Raw genomic sequence first — 22,662 nt, 5'->3', positions numbered from 1 at the left:
CCTTCATGGTAGATTGGACCATGCAAATAGGAGGGACTTCACTGTTTCTAGAATGTTCTCTGGGAAGAGACTGGAAGGCCTTAGAGGGCAACAGGCCAGACCATAGCTGAACCATTCTCCTGTCTCCCCATGGTGACTCGGAGGCCCAGAAGCCTGGTTCCGAACTCATATTAAACACATGGAGGCTGGGCCTAGGAGGACCAGGCCAAATTATCAGGTGATCTAGTCAGGGAACCTGTGAGCCTCTCCAGAGCCAGATTTGGCACAATTGCCCAGGACTGTCCTTCGCCAAATTTGCCACGATGTTAAATCTGAACTTAGCAAAGGCTTTCCTCTTGGAAGTGAGTATTGTCAGAGGTATGTGGCTGTGCATCAGAAGCTGACCCCAGGGAGGGCAAGAAGTGGTCCCCGTGTTTACTGCCTGCAGGGTTGGCATTTGGGAAATGTCCCATCAAAGGCCAGAGGAGGGGCTGTTCTGGCCTCCTCCCTACCCGCCCACTGTGATGATGAGAATGAAGGCGGTCTCCAGTGTGTGCTAGAGAAGCAACCAGCCAATGCCCAGGTGAACAGGAACCCGCAGAGCAAGACAGGCAGGTCTTAAGGAGCATCCGTTGGGGGCGCTGTGAGGGCTGATTGAATAGGGGGATGAAAGGCCCAAGGCAGCTCTCCAGCAGCTGCCCCTCTCTCCCCCTCATCTGAGTGTCCGTCTGGGCCACCGGCTCCCTCACATCACAGGTATCCGCGGAGGGCCAGGCCTGCCCTACACCTTCTGTGAAATGAAAGGGAATGGTATCAGAGTGGAGCTGAAGCACAGCAAAGGGCTCTTTCTTTTCAAAGACTTTCATTTGTGATAGGTTTTTTTTTTTTCCTAGGTGATCTTATTTCAAAGCCCCTTTGAAAATTTTGTGGGTTTTGTAATGGATGAAAAGTTACTTGGAAATAGGGCTAAGAAGTTTTCGGTTGAAAGTTGTTAGAGGAAAGTTGAAAGCACGGAGTTGTAAGGTTCTGCCAGATTTATCATTTCTTTTGTCCACGAGACCCACCGTGGAAGGGGGTTTAGTGCAAGGGACCCAGGGAGATGTGGACAGGGCATGTGCAAGACAGTGGGTGCAAAAGCCAACCCGTGCACGGCTGCTTCACGTCCACAAAGGAGACTGTCTCTGCTGAACTCTGAGCATATACATCTCCAAGGAATAGACTTTGATGCTGGGAGAGGAAGAGCAAATATACTCCCTGAGTACTATAGACAGCCAGGCTCAGGAATAGACAAAGGACTGCCTCACAAGTGTTTCCTATTAGGGAAAGAACTATTAAAGAAGGATGGGGTCCAAACAGGACCTGTGTGAGAGGGGGCGGGCCAGGGACTAGTGTAGGCACTGGGCATGACCCGAGGTCAGGAACTGAGGGCAGAAGAAACAAGTAACTGCACAAAGAAGGGATGTGGGTGAAGTTTTAAGTGAAGAAAAATGTGGAAGACAGAGAGGGGAAGAGAATTTCAAGAAGAGAAAAGAAGCCGATGTTGGGGCTCAGAGGGGAAGGACAGGCAATGATACAGGGATGGACAGTGGGGGTAGGGGGGATGATTGTCCTGAGGACAGGGAAGTTCACCAGAGCAGAGAGAAATATCAGCTGTTTCTAGCCCTGGGCTGGGTAAATAACGTTGGTCTAGGAAGGGGCAGGAGGCCCATGGAAGATGAGATTCAAGAAGTAAGGGCCAGATATTTTGCTCAGCCTAATGTTGAGATGCCAAAGGGAAGAAGCTGGAAAGAAGGAGGGGGAGAATGAGGAGGTATGAGTAGAAAGGATGTGCTGTAAGGAGTCAGATGTGTCCAGATGTGTGGCCCCGATCTGAGATGGAGGAACCGGATCCCATCCAGGGAGACCCATATCGCACTGGCAGAGAGAGGCTAAGGGGGAGGGGGAGGGGCCTACGGTTTGAGAGAGGAGGAGAGATGATGGAAACCAATGGGCCTGGTCTCCTAGCACTAGTATATACAGTGGTCCGAGGAGAAGGCATGGTTGATGGATACAGTGGAGAAAAGGTAGACTATCATCCTGCAGGTGCCTAGGAAGGGCTCAAAGGGTTACCCAACAGTGTGGTGTGTATGGCTGCATACTCTACACGGCTAAGCCCACTGATGAGGAATTTAACCTCAAAGGGGTGGCCCAGCTGTATTCCGAGTATCTCAAAAGGTTATATAGGTCTTAGAACAACATTGTGCTTCTAAGACTCTGGGACCCAGTAGAAAATAATTGGGTCATAGGAATTCTACCTTCAAAATGGAAGTAGGTCAGGCTTGGTGCTAACACGTTAGTCCCCTATGGAGTGGTCTGTTATCAGAATGGTGAGCCTGGTCTGGCCCAGGCTCTAGGTTCTTGTTCAGCCGTATGACATTTCCTGCATATACCCTGCCTTTGTAATCCCTTTGTACCATGGGGACATCTCCAGAACTTAGCAGATTGCAGGCACCAATGGAATAGGAACTGTTTGTTTACTTCCTTTTATTATAATATGTACCCCTTATTGGGTAGTTTTCTTTAAAAAAAAAAAAGAGGCCATTCATTCATTCATTCATTCATTCATTTGGTGAGGAAACATTCTAAAGAACTCAGGTGGAAGTCAAGAGGACAACTTTGAGAAGCCAGAAGTGTCCTTCCACCATTTGGATCCTCCACGTAGAATTCAGGTCAGCAGGCGTGTGCCCTCACCCACCAAGCTGTGTAACTGGCCCTCGGATGGTTTGTTTACAGCAAGGCAAGACAGATCAAGACAAGTAGAGTCATCATGGGTTAGACTCCAAAGTGTCACACTCTCTAAATGTTATCGAGCTTTTCTGGACCCTGTGACTCTCAGCGGTAAGGTGGTAGGAAGACTGCAGAACTCTTCCTGGAGAGAAATGAGCTATGCCATTGGCAAGTGGGAGGTGGCTAGATACGATCTGTTAGGGAGGCGGCTGGCCCAGCAGCCCCACACAGTGGTATAAGCATAGAAATGGCCGGTAGTCCCAGGCATTTACAGGTGGCCCTCAGGGCTGCACAGGAAGTCAGGGTGTCACAGAGCAGGGTCCCAACCAGGATAGGCCTCTGAAGTTCTGTCTTCTACCCCAGCTGAGCCTGTCTCTGAGGTCTCTCCCTCCTTGCTAAGCCCCTCCCCACTGCCCACTCCTTCGCCTCCTCCATACCCACCCAGGGGTTCCTAGCAGGGTCATTTACCCGCCAGAGACATCATCGAGTTCTGTAATATGATTGGAATCTGAATATATATTTAAAATGACAAGATGGAAATTAAAATTTAAATAAAGAATTACTTTTCTATAAGTTTCTCTGAAAGCAGTAATTTAGCAGCAAATTGATAGAGAAAGGTAAGCGCTGGTCCTTTAAACCATCGTGCGGGTTTCCGGCGGCCAAGCCAGAAGTGTCTCAATTTAACACATCATTGGTTAGTATTATTAGAAATTTCATCAGACTTCGCAGTGTGTTCTGGTGGGGCTCAGAAGGGGAGGCCAGGGGTGCAGGCCTGGGGCTGGGAGAGGCCACCCGGATTAGAGAGAGTAAGGGAGTCACAGGAGATCCCCCACCTCGGCACCAAGTGGGATCTTAACTGTGCTTTTCTTGTTTGTAGCTCAATAGCCATCAGAAATAAGAACTGAGACACTCTTAGCCACTTAGCTCTTTTCGCAGCTTTGCTGGTCACCACAGCCTCTAACCCACTGGTTCTCAACCTTCCTAATACTGTGACCCTTTAGTACCGTTCCTCATGATGTGACGGCCCCCACCATAGCATTATTTCGTTGCCACTTCATAACCATAACTTTGCTACTGTTATGAGTCATACTGTAAATATCTGTGATTCCCGATGGTCTTAGACGACCCCTGTGAAAGGGTCATTCAGCGCCCCCAAAGGGGTTGCAACCCACAGGTTGAGAACTGATTCTCTAACCCCTGAAAACCTAGGCCCAAAGTAGGAGTCCTAGACAGTCGTCTCCCCAAGAAGTTGGCTCTCATGAACCACGTAAGCAAGGTCCCTCAGTCCATCATGCCAGTTATGATCCAACAAGCAGCTGTAGCCACTAGAACCCCAGACTCGGGGGCACAGGCCTAGGGACACAGGGACAAAGATGACCATTATTCCCCAGGGTGGAACTAAATCAGCAACATTGTAGTCTTGTTAAAGTAGCACATTTTGGTGACCCCCTTGCTCCAGAGCTACAGAATCAGAACTAGGACTATAGTCCATTTCTAGGAAACCTCCAAGATGTACCTCCTATGCTTCATGTTGGAGATGGCTGCAGTGGCAGTGGCTGGACAGTTGTACCACTGTACTCTGGAATGAAAAGGCCTAACAGTCTAGAAACATACTCATGGGCTAGATCTAAAAGCACATAAGCACCACAGGATCTCACGCCCATACATGACCTCCACCAATCGCACCATTCCTTTAACTAAGACTTGCCTTTTGAGGTCTCACCACTGTGTATGTGATTTTGCTAACGATATGGGAAGTAGGCACACTCTGTCTTCCGTCCCCACACTTCCCACAGTGGATCTGGGCCTCAGGAAAGCCCTACACGTCTTGCAAGGAGAGGGGTGCTAGAAGAAAAGGAAGGTGAGCCAGTTGCAAAGAAAGGCTGTCCCATTCATGCTCAGCCACGGAGCTGACAGCTGCTGTCCTGTGATTGGTTCCCCAGAGCAACCCAAGGGCTGGTGGTCAGAGGTGCCTGAACCCTACCCACTCTGCCACCTACAGGCACCAGGTCCTGAAGCCATGGGAGTGATAACCTCCAGGTATAAAAAGAAAAATGGAATGACAGCTTTTGCTACACCCAAACTCATGAGCTCCCAAATCCGTGGATCTCTGCCCCCTCTTTGCAGTGTGAGGACTTGGGGGCTGTGTGAGCCTCCCAGATAGCTCAGCCTTCCAGACCATATTCTTATTAGCGAGGCAGGACAAAATATTCTCCCCTGACCAATAGGGAAGCTACGAAGCAAGGTTTTCAGAGGAAGAGTGCCTAAAATGTGTTGGGGAGTCAGCCTCTGCCCACAATGGAGCCTAAGCCAGTTGAAGATTATCACCACCTACAGTCATCTAGAGCTAGAAGCTCCAGGATTGTGCCCACCAAACCGGTCTTTTCCAGATTGGGTGGTTACTTCAGGGAGTCCTGAGGTGAGAACAGGTTGCAGATCAAGGTCAGAGTGCTGCAAGTTCCGGGTTCAGTGCTGGCATTTTCTTCCCTGTGACTTCTCAGCTTTTCATCAGAGGCCACTTTACTCCCACCACCCATCTGGGGCAGCTCCAAGGAAGGCTGCAGGTACTTATTTCCGAAGATACAGGGTAACAGTCCCCTTCTGTGTTTATGCTGCCCCGAGTCCTCTGTGAAATGCTGGAGGACGCAGATAACACGGGATGTGTTTGCCAAGAGCAACACACAAGTGACTTCCAGTTGCTTGTATTTTACGATATACACAGTAAAGCTCAGGGTTTTGTTTCCCTTTCTTCCTTTCTTTCTTTCTTTCTTTCTTTCTTTCTTCCTTCCTTCCTTCCTTCCTTTCTTTCTTTCTTTCTTTCTTTTTTCCGTTTGTTGTTGTTAGCAGCTTAACTGTATTTTCTAATATCTCACAAGTTGTGTGTGTGTGTGTGTGTGTGTGTGTGTGTGTGTGTGTGTGTGTCTGCAGGAGGACTGGTTGGGACCATTCTTCAGTACCTATGTTGATTCCAGCCACCAGGTAGCACTCATTGACCCAGGGTCTGGCCTACAGAGCAGAAGCTGTCAGTGTTCCTAAAACAAAGAGCTGGAGGGAGGGGAGGTAGCTCCGCCAGTCAAGTGCTGGCTGGTCAAACTTGAAGCTCTGAGTTTAGACACCCAGGGAGGGTACAACATCACACTCCTGTAATCCTAGCACTGAAGAATCAGGTGCTGAGGGGTCCCTGGGGCTGATCTGCCCACCAGCCAGGCTAGGTGAACCAATGAGTGACGCTGTCTCATTGATAGAGGTGAAAATGACTGAGGAAGGCACCCAAGGTCACCCTCTGACCTCCACATACGTGTGCCCATACAACATACGTACCGAGACAGACTCAGAGCGGGCATAATGGCACATCCCCATGCTCTGTCAGCAGTTCTAGACCTACGTTTTCCTTTTTCAATTTGGATTGTGTCGTGCATCGCCACGTTGAAGGCTAAGAGGTTCCTTGTCCTGCACGACTGCCGTTTTCCCTGTGTACCTTTGACTCTCCGTTATCTCTGGCAAAGGCAGGTAGATTCCTGAGTTCCGGGCCAGCCTGGTCTACAAAGCTAGGATAGTCAGGGCCACATGGAGAAACCCTGTCTTGAAAACAAAACAAAAGACAATTTGCAAGAATCAGTTCTCTCTTCCTACCATGCGGGTGCCAGGGATCAAACAAACCCAGGTCATCGAGCTTGGCGACAAGTACCTTTTACCCTCTGAGCCATTTCGCTAGCCAAGTGATGTCGACCTTCCCATTCTCCTGCCTGTGCTCTCTGAGGTCTGGGATTGCAGGAGTGGCTCTCCGCACTCAATTCTATACAGTGCGGGGGATGAAACTTAACGGCTTCCTGCATTCCAGGCAGGAGCTCTACCAACTGAGTAGCATCCTTAGCTCTTAGTTTGATCGCTGGTGGGCGGACTGGAGTTTGTTTGTGTTGTTTTGTTTCCGAGACAAGTCCTGCTATGTAGCTCCAGCTGACATGTGGTTTTTTTTAATATAACCCGAACTCACAACAGTCCTCCTACCTCAGACTCCCGAGTGCTGGGATGGCAAGCATAAACCACCATACCTGGCTGTTGTACCTTTCCTTAGCTGTGGTATGGGTGCTGCCATTAACAAGAACAGGAGTGAGGCGTCACGTGACTCTGCTCCCCACAGTATCTCTTCAAGCCTATGTCATCATACAAGTCCCTGAACCAAGTCGGGTACCCCCTGGCACTGATTGTAAGTCTCTCTGGAGCCTGACCTTGGCCATTGCTGAACCTGGGCCCCCAGTAGTACTTACAGACCAGAGTAAGAACAAAAGCAAACTGAGGGGGTGGGGGCTCGGGCTCCAGGTGCTCTTCCAGGGAGGGGATTCTCCACACCCAAGCATGGGGTGCCCCATGCTCAGTGACACTCAGGAGATGCGGCCACACTAACTCTGCGTTCCACCCAGTGACAAGGCCCCCAGGCTTGCAGGTTCTAGTCTGGAAGCAGGTCCATAAGACGGAGGCACCATCATCAGCCACACGACCCAAGAAGTGGGGCGTGTGAGGGGATGAACTGGGCTCTGTCCTGTGCCAGTTGACCAGCGTCTCTTGAGAGTAATTGCTCAATTCTGCTGAGCTTTCGTGACCCACGGCCAGCCCAGCTATTCTGGAAGCCTTCTAGGGTTTCCTGGCTCTTTGGGTATCGTTGGGAAGAGTGGAAGATACTGCATTTGGAATTTCCCAGAATATATTCATGTCCTTAGCGAGAGCCAGCCTCAACTTCCTGCACCTTTACCACATCCAGGCACTCAGGGAGGGGCGGGGGTGGAGATCAATACTTTCTGATCGTTGCTAGTGGATCGTTGCTAGTTAGCCAAGCCTCTGAGTAGCCCCCGGTGGCTTCCATGGCTGTGGAGTCAGTCGGTGGTCCCTAGCAAGGAGAAGCGGACCCTCCGTGGCTCTGCCCCGTGACCTACATGTGCCTTGCTCCTTCCTGAAGCACTCTCTGCAGATTCATTCATTCCTTAGATGAGTAGTGATGTCACTGCTTTCGACCCGTGGATAGCTATGCCAGGCACAGCACCCGCTGGGACAGGCAGAATACTGAGCATCTGTCTTCGTGGGGTTCGCCTGGCAGGACAGGGTCAACAGGACCTCGGGGCAGTGTACAGAGCACTGTGGTCATGCAGAGAGTCGAGATGAGAACGAGCAAAGGCTGAGAGTGCCCCCAGGGACTCTGAGTCCCCATCATCATTCAAACCTTCCTAACCATTGGGTCGCTGCAAATCTTTGTGCAGGTAGAGAGAAGTCCTCTCTCTGGTTGGACTGACCAGCAGAAAACAGGATGTCCGGATACAGTAGACTTGTGAATGTACAGCTTAAGCGGAGCTCTTCCGTGGGAGTTCAAGTACCTCTGCCTCCCAGCTGGGTGTCATCTCCCTTGACCACCGTCTTGCCTTCCTTTGTATTCCGAGAGCAACACTGGATCCTGCGAAACTCTGTACCTGGTCTCCCCAGGCTGGAAGAGGGTAGCCCTCCTGCTCCATGAAGCTGTTAGGGGCTGTGGGAAGACAGCCCGATGCCAGCAGGCGCCTTCAGCCTGTGCAGCCACCTCACAGAGTTTCAGCCATAAAGGACCCGGGTCTTTAGTGTTCTTCAGTCTCTGAAAGAAGCAGGATGCTGTCAGCCACCGTGAAAATGTGACCTTTGAAAATTTACAAGAGCCGAGGTTTAAAAAGCTGCTGTGTTAATGATGCATCCCATTAGCATCTCATTAAAGAGAAGCGGAGAGAAACCAGCTCAAGCCCAGTGATGGGCAGATAGGGCCAGTGTGCAAAGCTAGCAAGGGAAGGCAAGACGGCGGACCGCTCCTGCAGAGTACCACCCCGTTACAGGAGCAGAAGAAGCCAGGGCCAGGGAAAGGTGGCTTCCCAGATGTCCCAGAGAGTGGCAGCAAGAGGAAGTGGGAAGTGAAGGAGGCCCTGACCACTGGTCTTCCTTGTACTAGCATCCCACCCCCACCCCCACCCCCACCCCAGTCCCGCTTTCCTTCTCTAAGGCAAGCGCTCATTCAAGCTTGGGAAAGCCTGGGTTGCTCCTTGGGATTCAAGATGAGAGGGGAATTCAGAGCTAGAGTCACAGACCCTCAGAGGGTCCCAGACACCTTCGGAGTCTGCATCTGCATGCTCCTATTCGGGGGTCTAGAACCCTCGGAAGAGACGCCCCCTGGTCAGTCTCCCTGCCTCACACAGTACTGGTCAATCCATACATGGCTCACCCTGAAACCCTAACCTCTCACTCAGCAAAGGGCACACACTCCTGCATCTAAGTTGTTTGTTGACAGAATCAAGAAAGGAATATTCACTTGACTGCTTTAATAAAATAAAATTCCTGAACTGCAAATTGCTTGCAGCTTAAGACGTTGCCAGCGCGGAGCAGAAAAGGGTGTGAGTGGTTTTATTTATCATTCCTAAAGGGGCGGGGAGTGAACTTCAGAGAGCGGCTTTCTTCACCCTTAGAAACGCTTGTTCTGATCATAATAGACACAAACAGGAGGCTTGCAGCTGGGGTAGTTCCCTGCCTCCCGCTCCGCATGGCTCTAGAGCAGCCTGTTTATACCCTGGAGTGCCCAGCCTCTGTTTGGGGTGTGTGGGAGTTTGCATTAGGCAAAGGTATTCTCCATTCCATCTAAGACCAAGGCCTGGGTCTGAATAGTATGACCCACCTCACCACTGCCCTGGCCAATTCATAAAATGAGACCCCAGCTCAGTGGTCACTTTGCCAAAGAACAAACTGAAATATAAATACGCCAGTGTATACGCTTATTTGTCGGGAGAAGTGTTCAATTTCTCAAGTTCGGAAACTCCCCTAATTTCGGGGCAAGCATTAGAACTCCCAAAGTTTTACAGCGCAGAAACTGATGACCCGAACTTCAGAAAACTGAGATCCAGCAGTGCAGGGAGAGGATTCAGAAATCTTGAGCCAAGCTGTTGCCAGCCTGGGAAAGCACTAGGGTTATGGGCAGCAGAGAGGGGCTGCAGCGCCCCCTCCTGACAGAAAAGGTTTGCACATTGTCAACCAACAGGTTTGCTGGCAAGGAGGCTGGAGAATGGGGTATCAGGGTGGCAGCATTCAAATGTGCCCTCTAAACAAGACTTTAGAATAGGACGTAACATAGCCTTCTTCCTGCTCAGGTGACTCTGATTTCAAGAGCAATTTCTGTCTCTCAAAAACCACCATGATCCTTGAACCTGGAAATAGAGAAAAGGGCTGCAACTTGCATGATGGCTTCTGCCTCCGGACTGCGCACATGTTGAAAGTTGCGTCTTAAGAGAACTCTGAGAAAGCCTCCCCCATGTTTCCTGTGCTTCATCACAACTGTGGCTCTCTCCCAATATGGAGACATTCCCCTTTTGTGTACTACTCCCCACTCCCACCCTGTCATCCGTGCCACAAGCAAGAGTAGGGCCTCTGATCGGGACGCTTGTCTGAAGACTTGTTCTTTTTCTTGGGAAACTCCTCCTCTGTTCACGTCCTGCTCATGAGGGGGAGCATTTGAAATACAGGCCAGAGGTAAAGGGCACACTAATGTAATTGGCTCAGAATTGCCCCAGGTTTCAATGCTGCCTGACTCCTGCTCTCCCAAGAGACCCTGCAGTGTGCCAAAGCATGATACAGCAAAAACTCCAGAAGCCCTACCCAGCCTAGTGGACACATCCCTGTTATATACCTGGCCTAGGACCCTGGGGAATCATCCTGCTCAAAAGCCCCACAGGGAGTTCTGCCTCCAGCTTCAGCATTGAATCAGGCACTCACCAGAAGACGCTACAAGAAGTGTGGCTTTCACCTGAAGACCCTTCTCATCTCAAAGCCAACTCCACTGAGATCACCCCAGGTTTCCTATCCCAGCCTCTACAATAAGTTTAGGGGGGTTAAGTTATTTATAAATAGTGGCCATCGTAGAAAAGTTGGTATTTAGATGTGGTGATGCACAACTGCAATCCTAGCACTTGGTAGTGAGAGATAGGAAGGCCAGGGGTTCAAGGGCAGCCTGGAGTACAAACCCTTCACAAAACAAAAACTGAGGATATGGGTCAGTGGCAGAACACTTGCAAAGCTGGCACAACACCCTGAGCAGGATCCCCAGAACCGTTTATTTTGAGAAATGCATATGAGAATAGACAAGAAGTCACCCATAATCCTCTCATCCAAGGATAACATGTCGCCAACATGTGGGTCATCCACTGCTCACACATTGTTCAAACCCAGGATGGTTCATAGAGAGATCACATGGGTCTAATCGTGTGGTCTGCTTTTCTCATCAAAATCACAGTGGGAACACTGTGCCTTCTCATTATAAATTTCTAGAAAGTATACCTCTTAGTAACCAGTGTTCTCCCAGGAACTGTGGCTCTGGGAGGCCAGTGTCACCTGACGCTTGCTTTCATCCGAGGGCCCTTTTCTTGTACATCCCTACAGCTGCGTCAGAAAGTGAGCTCACACAGCACGATCTGACGAGCCCTGGGTTCTTCCTACCTGAGGGCATAACCTGACCTGTCCAGTCAACTTCCGTAACTCCCTCCCTTTCTCCACGAGATGCCTGGGTCTCAAGAGCGTTTGTAAGAGCAAACGTGGGGACCTGGGGAGCGTGCAGTGGCCCTTGCTTGCCACCTGATGGTGGTGTTCTGCAGAGTGAACGTTTGACACCTCATTAGGGATTTTCACAGCCACGAGTAAAAGTCCTGGTAGACTGAAAATAAGTAGGTACAATCCATGCTCTCAGCACACGCATTTGGGTAGTATCATGGGTTATTGGCCATCTGAGGGCTGAGGTGTCCCTTGAACCAGAGTACAGAATGCTCTCTCAGTTACAGTCGTCCCCTGGGATAGACTGCTATAGAGATACATGGTAAGACACTGGCTTGGAGTTCCCGGCGGCCAGGAGCTCATCTGATCTGTAGATATCCTGATCTGTAGAGTATCTGTAGATACTCCGTCCTGGTATCCCATGATCCCTCCTGGAAAGGAGGCAAGGGTCCCAGTGTTAGTGGGGTTGGGTACAAGCTCAAGCTTCAAGGATGTTACTGGGGAAACATATTCCAGACATGGTCCTAGGACAGTCTATGCTTAACCATTCTCATCTGCTTCCCGCAGGCTCCTGGCATCTCCAAAGCGGACAATCAGTCCCAGGGACTCACGACCAGCATCCGATGGGGTCAGACGCCTGTCAATCAGTCCACACCCTGGGACACTGATGAGCCGCCCTCCAAACAGATGAGGGAGGGTGACAATCCAGGTGCGTGTCCATCAGCTGACAGAGACACACGCCTACATGCTGGGTGCTCTGTTCGTCTCCAGAGACCCTGACCCATGAGTCTGCAGAAGCCCAGGTGTCGGGCTTGGGCTGTGTGGGACCCTAAATTTCTTAAGTCACACTCCTAGGGATATAGTATTGGCTCACACATAGTTACATGAGCACCGGGATGCTCTAGCCCCAGGACTGATTTCTTCACAACATCTTGGTCCTCCTGCTAACAGCTCTGACCTCACTGCTCCCAGAGCTCCCTATCCCCACCTTGGTATAGATACCTGGAGACACCCCCAGCTCCACAACTTCTGCCAGATGAACACCCCACTCTCGTCAGTCCTAAGGCCCGTGAATTCCAGTCCCTTCACTTTCCAGACAGTTACTCCACATCCCTCTAGAGTGCAAAGCCACAACTCAGTGCTAACAGCCTACGGACTGCCTGGCCAGTGTTCTTCCTTCATTCAGGACCTCCACATTGGTCATTACAGCCCTCGCACATAGCTGTTCAACCCACAGACATATCATAGCACAACCACCAGTAAGACTCAGTAAGTCATAAAGCCACCTCTTCATAATTGGGCTCAGGGTTTGGGGACACAAGAACAGATCTCTCCAATCTCTACCAAATGGGATCACTGTAGTCTCAGGCGCTGTGTTTTGTTTTGGGTTCTGTCCTTTCCCCCTTTTTCTGCGCTCTGTTCCCAGTTTGTCCCAAATTGTCCTCCTTATCCTATCCTGGTAGCTCACAAGTCATTGATTAAAAACAGTGGTCGGGGCTTACAGTAAGTGACTAGAGGCCTCTCTATAGGGCTCCGGCCTCTTTCAGTCATTCATCTCATCAAAAAGTGAATCGTTTTTATAGCATAGCATCTCGAAGCTTTCTGGGGCCTTGACAGCCAGGCTCTGACATTTTGATGCATGTCTTCAGGTCTCCTAGCTACTCCCAGGGAGCACTGAGTTTGGGGTGACAGGCCTTGGCTTTGAGGCATCTGGTCAGACTGGCTCGTGGTGATCTCACCTCCCCTGTTTAGCTTGGACATGGTCCCCCTCAGCAGCCTATTCTAGAATCTAGCCAGCAATGCTTTGCCAATGTTTCTTGGCTTGCAGGCTCCCTTCCTCATTACTCAAACCATAAATATTTCTTGCACATTATTGTATGCCTTGTTCTGCATGTGATCACAAGGCTTGCAGCCTCCTGCATGCTGGTATTATGCTCCTGTGGCAAAGGAAGAAACTAACACGGGACAGATGTGCTTGTCACCTACCCGGAACCAGAACCAGGACTCAGAGAAGTTTCCTGCTGGCCCCTCGTCCTCACTCAGTGCCCCTGATGGCTCGAGTATCACTGTGCCATCTGGGCTCCTGTCCTTTCTCCTCATCCAGTGTCTGGGAGGAAACTCTCAGCCCTTCCTTCTAGCCTCTGGTACTCCCAGGCTCCTACCTCAATCTCCCCATTCTCAGCCTATACCCTAACCTCAGAGGAATCACAAAAACCAAGGTTGAACTGGGCAATGGAGACCCCAAGCAAAGTCTCATTAAGTCAGAGGTGACCCGCACTAGATTTCTCTGTTGCCCGTATCTTTCAGCTTGCTCACAAGCCCCCAGGGTCACCTCCATGTCAATGAAGCTCCAAGTTTACAGAAGCCCTGCTCTGCCTGACCTGGCCACAACTGGCCTCTTCATCTTGCATTACATCCTAACAGGGGTCTCTGGACATCCTTATCCTCCTAAAATTACCCAAAGAGCCAAACTGGTCTCCTCCTGTTTCCAACAGGTTGGCCCTGTGAGTGTTGAAATGAAGCCTAGAGTGGAAATCTCTTCCAATATTTCCCAGACTCCATCCACCTCTTCCCCAGTACCTGGGGATACCTTGCCACCTTTGAGCTTCCCTGTGATCACCTGGAACCCCAGCTAACAATGTCCACTGCCAGCCTCCTCTTCGACTCCCATCCGCTGGCAATTCTCCAGCAAAGGAGGCGGTGCAACACAAATGTAGCATCTACCATGTCCGACACATTGTTGCTTTCACTTTGTTTACTCTCAAACACACTCTCTGTGTTCCGTTCTCAGTCTAGATGAACAGATGAGAGGAATGAGGCTGGGAGAACCAAAGCTCTCCTTGCCAGGGCTCTTAGCTCACAGGTAGAAGAGCTGAAATGAGCTGAGGTCTCTTTGAAAGCCTCTGGTTATGCTCCTTCTACTTTCTTGTTTCTCATTTCTCCCAAACAGATCGTTCTTCCCTCTCTGGACCCCCATAGGCATTTGTCACTTCTTCATATCCTGTAAAGCACCTAGTCCCACATCTGTCACTACACATTCTTTGTTTTGTGTTTTAGGACAAAGTCTTACTATACAGCCTTGGTTGGTCTGGAACTTGCTATGTAAACCAGGATAACCTCAAACTCATAGAGTTCTGCTTGTGCCTTGGCTCAGCCTCCCTACAGAATGCTGAGATTAAAGGCACGCACCCCTGTACCTTGCATTATCACATTCTTAAACTACCAAGAGCCTATTAGCCACTGATGTTACTCCAGGTCCCAGCCCAACGCCTGGGGCAGTTGCTGTTTGTTGAATGACTGTAACTGACAGAATAACATTCTTTTTCCATCTCCCTTACAGGCACTGGGCCATGGGTGACCACGGTGGCCGCCGGGAACCAGCCTTCCCTGATCGCACACTCCTATGGAGTGGCCCAGCCTCCCACCTTCAGTCCGGCTGTGAACGTCCAGGCCCCGGTCATCGGGGTGACTCCCTCACTGCCTCCCCATGTGGGACCCCAGCTCCCGCTGATGCCAGGCCACTACTCACTCCCACAGCCGCCCTCCCAACCACTGAGCAGTGTGGTGGTGAACATGCCGGCTCAGGCCCTGTATGCCAGCCCTCAGCCCCTGGCGGTATCCACTTTGCCTGGAGTGGGGCAGGTAGCCCGCCCAGGACCCACTGCTGTGGGCAACGGCCACATGGCAGGGCCCCTGCTGCCTCCACCTCCACCAGCCCAGCCATCTGCCGCTCTCCCCAGTAGTGTTCCTGCCACCAATGGGCCCCCCACAACAGACTCAGCCCATGGGCTACAAATGCTTCGGACCATTGGAGTGGGGAAGTATGAGTTCACCGACCCAGGGCACCCTAAAGGTAAGTTCTGCTGTCACGCACCCCACTGTGGGCCTGGTCTGTACCTCTGTACCTCCCTGCCTGGTCACGCCAACACAGTGATGTCAGGAGTGTGTTTTGTGGTAGCTCTTTCATTGGCCTCATCTAACTGTGGCAGGAACTCCCTATTTAGTCTGTGGAATTCAGTCAGAAAGCCAAGAAAGAAGCTGAAACAAGCAACAGCAGAATGAGAAGGAAGGAAAGAGGAGCCTAAAAGTCCAGAGCCCCCAGTCCCAGGGGAGTTTCCTTGCACAGATCTCAGAGGTGGCTCCTTGGGACCAGAAGCTGGGGAAGGGAGAAAACCATAACACAGTTCTCAGCACAACTCCAGCCTAAGCAGGACAGGGGGGTCAGGAGGGAGCTTTGAGACTGTCTGCCTTAGATTCGCCTGCCACTAATGCAGGAACATTCCCAGACAGGCCAGGATTTGATGTGCAGAAGGGAAGTTTTGAGGCCCCAGCCAGGACTAGGCAGCTCTGTCAAGCACTGTGGGCTGCTGGCGTGTCCATGCCTCCTTCAAATGTGCCAGTAGGTGGCGCTAGAGAGTATACACAATTAGCCTTGGATTTTCCACTGAATCTCTGAAAGTCCACCACAAGGATCCCTGCCTCTTAGCAGAGGAACACTGCAGTTAGGCATTCTCTGCCCACTATTGTCCAGATGTTTGTCCCTGTCCTTCCGAGCCGTTCTCCAGTCTTACTGAGCACTCTAGAAACAAACCCCATGCCTAGCTCGCTGTGGGATTTCATGTACCTGCATGTGCCGTGACTTGCCTTTGTTTGGGAAATCAGCACCAGTTTTAAATGACAAAATTATAGAAAATTACATCTAAAATCTGGTAAACTCTTGCTTTGTTTAAGATCTATTTTTTATAGAGAGAGACTAAATTGATTTCTTTGAACTATTTTGGCTTAGCAAGCCTTCTCTTGAGAGAGAGAGAGAGAGAGAGAGAGAGAGAGAGAGAGAGAGAGAGACTACACAAAAGAACAAAAGCAGACATGCACTTGTGCAAACACACATAAAACCCTCACTTCCATTTTATGAGCTATCAACACAAGACGCTGTGGGGTCCCAGCTGTCCAAGGCTATCCCAAAGCTAGAAGCATTAAACAGCTCCAGTGTCCCCACAGTGAGAGCCTGCTAAGGCTAATGAAATGTCCTTCTGGCCTTTCAAGTTCAAGACATTTATCTAGAGAAAAGGAACCATTCTTTACTGAAGAGAACCAGCTTAGCTGGCCCTAGACTTCCCTGGTCTAGGGCTGGACACTAAGCTAGGATCCATCTCTGTAAACACTGCTGGGAACAGGCTATCCCTGAACACCCTCAACCCTGAGATGAGGTAACACAGGTTAGTAAGGTCAGGCTGCTGAGCCTACCAGGTCAACAAACCATTACAGAACTGATCCTAGGACAACTGTGAGAGGCCAAAGTGTGTGGCCTGACCTCTGTGGTTCCAAGCCTTATAGGTGGAAAAGACAAGAGGAGCCCTGTGCCATTTTTTTACAAATCCACCCAGGGTAGACTGGGTCTGAGGGAGAACAGGAAGCAGGGCACGCAAACACCTCCTGCCCCATCTCCTGGGAGGCTTTGGGGTCCCCCAGCCAATGACCATGGTGACCTGTCCAGCACACTGCTTCCATTGGTGTTCCCCAGAACAGCTGTTTCTCCGGAGATTACATTAATTCTCCTGTCTGTTTATGGCCCTTGCTGGCGGGTTGGTCCCCTTGTATTTGTGACAGAAGACAAAGGACTGCACACATATGAGTGTTCAACCCTCAAGCCTGGGTGTTTTTTTTTTTTAAAGTAAATTCTCCTTTCATTTCTAATCTTAAAAGCTTTAGTGCTGAAACTATAATTTACCTGTCAGGTCTAATGTCAAACAACTACGTTTAGGGGGTAAAAATAAGAAACCCCAAATTTTGAAACCAGATCTTCACAACTTGCCATGGAAAAGTCGGTAGTAATCCTCCTGACAGCACCTTGAAGGTTTGGGTTTGGGTCACTTTTAATTTTGCCCCTAGGGATTTGACATCCCTGAAACCCAATTGACTTCACACTCCTAAATGACAGGCAGCTGGCTCCAGGTGGGAACAGGAGGCACCACACGATGTTATCAACACAAATCAGAACTCCGCCTAAAAATAAATAAATAAAGGAAAGAAGAAAAAGAAAAGAATTTTCCTTTTCTCCTAGTCTCTGTTTGAAACCTAGCCCAGCATTATAATAGGATCCACCACGCACAATCTAGCTCATTACAGCCCTAGGATTTTCGCCTTACTATTGTTTGGTGAGACAACCTGGCCTCTTGTGGGGTTGAGTAATTATGCAGAGAGATCCCCCTCCATGAAGAACAGGGCTTGCCAGCCAGAGGGATGGGCCACTGGTATTTTTAGACTTCATTAGTGTCCTGATTTAAAATTTCACATTTTGTTTCTTGTAATTATCTTCCGATCGACTGCACGGAATTTTCAGTCGAGGCTCTATTAGTCCGCCTTCCCAAAAAGGGCGTTGGGACTTTAATTTAAAACTTAACCAATTGAAAGAGAAAGGTGGTGTGCAAAATGCCTTTTGATTTGCAGCAGGTCAAGTGATTGTCTCTCATCTGTGACTAGAGACGCCAGCACGCCTGCGGTTTGCTTTAATGAGTGTTATTTAAATGCATTGAGCACATATAGATTTTCTTAAGAAACTTACAAGATAAATCTTTCTTTCTCTAAGAACAATTTGAGGGTGGGAACAAGCTGTGGAATTTTTTTTTTTTTAGATTATATATTGAAAGGTAATTAAAAATAGATTTCATGTGTGCAAAGTGATAAGGGAGGAAAACGGAATTAGTTCCATCCAAGTCTTTATAAAAGGCCTGGTGTGCTTGTCTTGTCGTGAGATGAGGACAGACCTCTGGGCTGATCCTCTGGGAGAAGCTCAGCCACCTCCAGGCCTGTGTAAAGACTGGGGTCCAATGACCCCATTCCTAGCAATCACCGGGGGTCACAGCAGAGGTGTGGGCTGATGGCAAGGTGATTTCTGTCATCTTTCATCAGAGAATGTTGGTGGCTTAGACGGAGGCTGGAGGGCTCTAAAACCTCCAGCCCCTGGATCCAGAGGTGAGCTTCAGAAAGGCTGTCTTGTTTCCCTCCAGATGGACGCACGCCTATTCTGGTATAGACAGTGTTGTAGGTATGGTGTGGGGACCATGATGATCTGCAGAGTTGGGCCTCTCAGCCTCAGGACCAGGGAGCTACATGGCAATGAATTGTTTGTCTTTCTGTGGTTGCGGTCTCTCTCCTCCACACCCAACCCTAGACCTCTAGACCAAGGAGCTCTGCCCATCCTTGCAACTGCATCCTGCGTGAACCACAGCTACTCCAACTTTAGCAGCAGCAAGGACAGCATCTTTGGATATGCTCTGCGGGATATATCTTAGGATATAGGTGGGAGGAGTAGTGTTGTGACCGGAGTAAGCCTCCCAGTACCTCGGAGGCTCCGTTCCCTTCTCTTGTTCATGCCAGTCATCCTAGCATTCAGGGTGACTGAAGCGGGAAGACTGCTGTGAGTTAGAGGCCGAGCTGAGCTACACTGTGAGTTCCATCCAGTTCAGCCTGGGCTACAGAGTGAGACCCTGCCCTATAAAATCCTGGCGTCCAGGAGGGCTGATGAGAATTGTGGGTGTGACTGCCCCTCATCCCTTGCCTGCTCGCTCGCTGAAATCTCGCCCAGCTGTCCTGTCCAGGGAGTTCAGCAACTGGGCAAGCCATACCATGTTCACATGGCCCACGGTTCTGTGCTTGAGCCACTTTCTGAGAGATGGCATAGGGGTTGAGGATTTAGCTCAGTGGTAGAGCGCTTGCCTAACAAGCACAAGGCCCTGGGTTTGGTCCTCAGCTCCGGAGAGAGAGAGAGAGAGAGAGAGAGAGAGAGAGAGAGAGAGAGAATGAGTTGCTTTCTACCAGAGGATGGGCAACTATTCTCCCAGATTTAGGACTGAGGCATATCTCACCCCTCCTTGCATCACACCCAGACAAGTCCAGAGCACCCAGTTCTCTCTGCAGTGCATGACAAAGCTGTCTGTCCCCACACTGCCCAGGCTGCAGGAACCTTCCCTGCGCTATCCTGGAAATGTCACCCAGAGTCCATCCAGGGTTCAACCTCAGAGCTGCCACCACTTGTCCTTTACTGGCCCAAAACGTGTCCCTTGAGCAGAAGCTCCAAGAATCGGCCAGGGTGGTCTTTGTAAAATGCATTGTCCTGCCATACCCCCTCAAATGTCTGATGGTCACCCCTAACACCTCAGTCCCTGACACCTGCCCGCCTTGCACTTCGTCCTTTAGGAGTCTGTGCGCAGGCCGAGTTCTCGTGGTCTCTGTTTGAGGCACGCCCTGTGCTGTGGGTCGTTCACTTACAGGCAGTTGCCCGTGCTTCTTCCCTCCTCAGACTGAGAGCCTCCGTGGGTAAGCACTTCACCGGAACCCCATTCTAGCCCGAGTCAAAACAGTCCTCCTCATCGAGAGCTGTATGGAGCGTGTGACAGATGAAGGCACAAAGATGGACCTCTCTGTGACTTGTCCTTGTTCCCAAAAGCAGGCAGTACCCTTGGGCATCCTGGTATGCAAAAAAAAAAAAAAAAAATCTCTCAGGGAAGTCATTCTGCAGCCTCCATGCCTGTCCCACACTAAAATTCTACCCCAGCTTCCTCATCTTTAAAATAGCAATGGCAGAAGCCACTTCTTACAGCTGCTGTGAGGATTGACTTATTTTATTTGCAGCTTTTAGCACAGTGCCTGGTACAGTCACAATAAAAGTGTGCATGATCTCTCTCTCTCCCCCATCCGTGCCACCATTCAGCACCCATGGCCTTTTAGGAGTTCAGGTTAATGCGACGAATCAAAGACCAGTTTGCTTTCCAGAGTCTTAGGAGAGCATGTTAACATCATGATGTCTGAAGGCCTGGTTCCCAGGGGTCCCCTTTGAATGGCAGAAAATTGCCTTCTCCCTTTGTAACATTTTACAATCCTCCACCATCACCATAACAACCAGAAGAAACCAACCTGTTGCTGGCACCTTCCCCCAAATCCAAGAACTGTTCTATTTAGGGGGAGGTGGTTCCTCTGAACGATGGGAGGAGGAGGGCCAGCATCCTGTAACCTTCTTCCTGGTATCAGGGAGCCAAGGACACACAGGCAGGATTAAGTACACATCCGTGTATGCAACAACAGGCTAAACAACTAGTGTTGTCTGATTCCTACAGATCAAGTGGCCAAGGCAAGATCAGGTGAAGCAACGAAGGGTAGTCGGGGGCCCAGATCAACTGGGTAAACGTCCCAATCTCTCCACACACTACCCCAGCAAACTTGTGCCAGTAAATGGGACTCTGCCTCTGTTTTCAATTCTGTAAGCCAGACCGACTTAGAAGGTTAGATAACACTAAATCTGAATGCTGTGCCTGTGCAGGATAGGCTCACAATAAGGATACCTGTGCTACTCCCGTGAGTCTGAAGGAATCATAGGGAAGAAAAGCAGTTAATCTTCACTGCCTGTGACCCAGGAGCCAGTCACATCACCCTCACTTTACCCAGTAGGTCCCCACATCCTGCCCACACGCCCTCTCACAGGAGGCAGGTGTGTCTCAGGTTTGTCCACACCCACAAGATACTTCTTCTTCACTAGACTACAGCCTGCCCTAGCCCACTGTGAAGCCCTTTCCCAGGGCTCTGTCCTTGGGGCTTTGTTCTTTATTAATTGGAGAGTTGTCTAGGGCTTAACTGTTTGGTTAATGGATCATTTGCCTGTGAGTGAACAGGCAAGCAGCCTGCTGCAGTAAAGGCAGCCGGACCACACAGAGGTACTGTCATCCTCCTAGCAGGAGGTGACCCAGCCACACACCCATGGCACAGGCAGGTTGAGGGCTCCGTGCTTTCTCGTGCTGCCGGGGAAACCTACTGACTTCCCGGCCTCTAATATACACCTAGCATCCTCAAAGTCAGAGATCCTGCCCCACCTACTAGAAGTCAAAATGCCTGTAAGAATTTGAGGGAACAAAAGGAGGAGACATTTCCCAGGCCTTTCCTAAATGGCACTGACCCACAGTACAGAAACCAGCTGCCCTGACCCAAGTAAGCCCCTGTCATCACTCAAGGTCAGCAAGCTAGAGCAGGCAATGGCAGAATGACTGGTGAAGCAAATGTCAGTGACACTCAGACCATGGGATAGCTAGGGGCATGTCACCTGTCTCCCTGATGCTCCACTGGGTATTTACTGAGCAACTCATAAGTGTTCGGAGACACCAGCTCTGTGCAGAGCTCATAGGTGACGCCTCCCATAAGTCAAACAAAAATGCATAGCCAGCATGGTAGCTGTGTGCTCCACACAATCTCTGCTTCTTCCAAACAAGAGGCCCTGGGTGATTCAAAGTCTTCCAGGTATGGTAACAGGCCTTTGAGAAAGTTAGGGGCTGGCAGTGGGAGAGGCTGCACTCCTCTCCACACACACCACCACCACCACCATCACCACTACCACCACTGCTATCACCATCATCTCTACTACTACTACTCAAGTGGTCTACAGAGAAAGCCATCCTGATTAGAGACTGGATTTCTGTCTTAGTTAGGGTTTCACTGCTGTGAACAGACACCATGACCAAGGCAACTCTTATAAAAACAACCTTTAATTGGGGCTGGCTTGCAGGTTCAGAGGTTCAGTCCATTATCATCAAGGCAGGAGCATGACAGCATCTAGGCAGGCATAGTGCAGGAGCAGCTAGGAGCTCTACATCTTCACCTGAAGGCTGCTAGTGGAAGACTGGCTTCCAGGCAGCTAGGATGAGGGTCTTAAAGCCCACACCCATAGTGACACACGCACTCCAACAAGGCCACACCTTCTAATAGTGCCACTCCCTGGGCCAAGCATATGCAAACCATCACAGTTGCTTAGTGACTTTTGGTATGCTTGTTTTAAGCCAAGGCACTCAAAGCCTGGCTATACTGTACATACCGGCCTCCCTACCTTGGTGTTTGGAAAGTGATAACCTATGGTAAACATACATCAATCTCCAGGCCTTCATGGTCTTAGAAGGTAAAAGTTTCCTTGGTTATCATAGGCGTGGACCTAGGTATGAGTCACCCAGACCACCGTTAATCCCTGAAAGGGAAATCAGGAACACACCAAAAGTCTGAAAGTTTACTGTGTGTCTTTCTCTCTCCCAGTGTGACAGAAGTTTAATGGCCAAGTGCCTGGTGCCTAACCATTGTCTGAACAGGCTTCAACTGCTGATGGATGTTACTTGTAAAGGCATGAAGAGTCAGAACTGATTCCAGAACTTTCCTCTCCAGAGTCTTGGGTCAGTTCTGAGCATGATGTTTAGGTAGAGCATGTGGGGGCCCTGCTGCTCGCCCCTGTGTCACGCAGGGGGCCTGGATAAACGCTATACCACATCATGAAGTAGAACTGGAGAAAACATGGCACAAAACCAGCTCGATGAGAAGCGATTTGGTTGAAATTACATTCCATTC

The 22,662-nt window shown here is 50.1% G+C and overlaps 1 protein-coding gene across 7 annotated transcripts in view; it reads left to right on the top strand.

Moving 5' to 3' along the window:
* The window catches only part of Klhl29 (kelch-like family member 29), a 304,134-nt gene that overhangs the window by 229,260 nt on the left and 52,212 nt on the right, over positions 1–22,662 (top strand). For all 7 annotated transcript variants that reach the window (NM_001106713.3, XM_017594072.3, XM_006239857.5 and 4 more), the window contains 2 exons: positions 11,854–11,995; positions 14,627–15,139. In NM_001106713.3, coding sequence (NP_001100183.1) covers positions 11,854–11,995; positions 14,627–15,139 — 655 coding nt within the window. The remainder of the gene's footprint in view (positions 1–11,853; positions 11,996–14,626; positions 15,140–22,662) is intronic.

The sequence above is a fragment of the Rattus norvegicus genome, chromosome 6 (assembly GCF_036323735.1).
Source record: "Rattus norvegicus strain BN/NHsdMcwi chromosome 6, GRCr8, whole genome shotgun sequence".
Taxonomy (NCBI): Eukaryota; Metazoa; Chordata; class Mammalia; order Rodentia; family Muridae; genus Rattus; species Rattus norvegicus.
The sequence above is the reverse complement of the archived record's forward strand: the minus strand, read 5'-3'. Positions and strand labels throughout refer to the sequence as shown.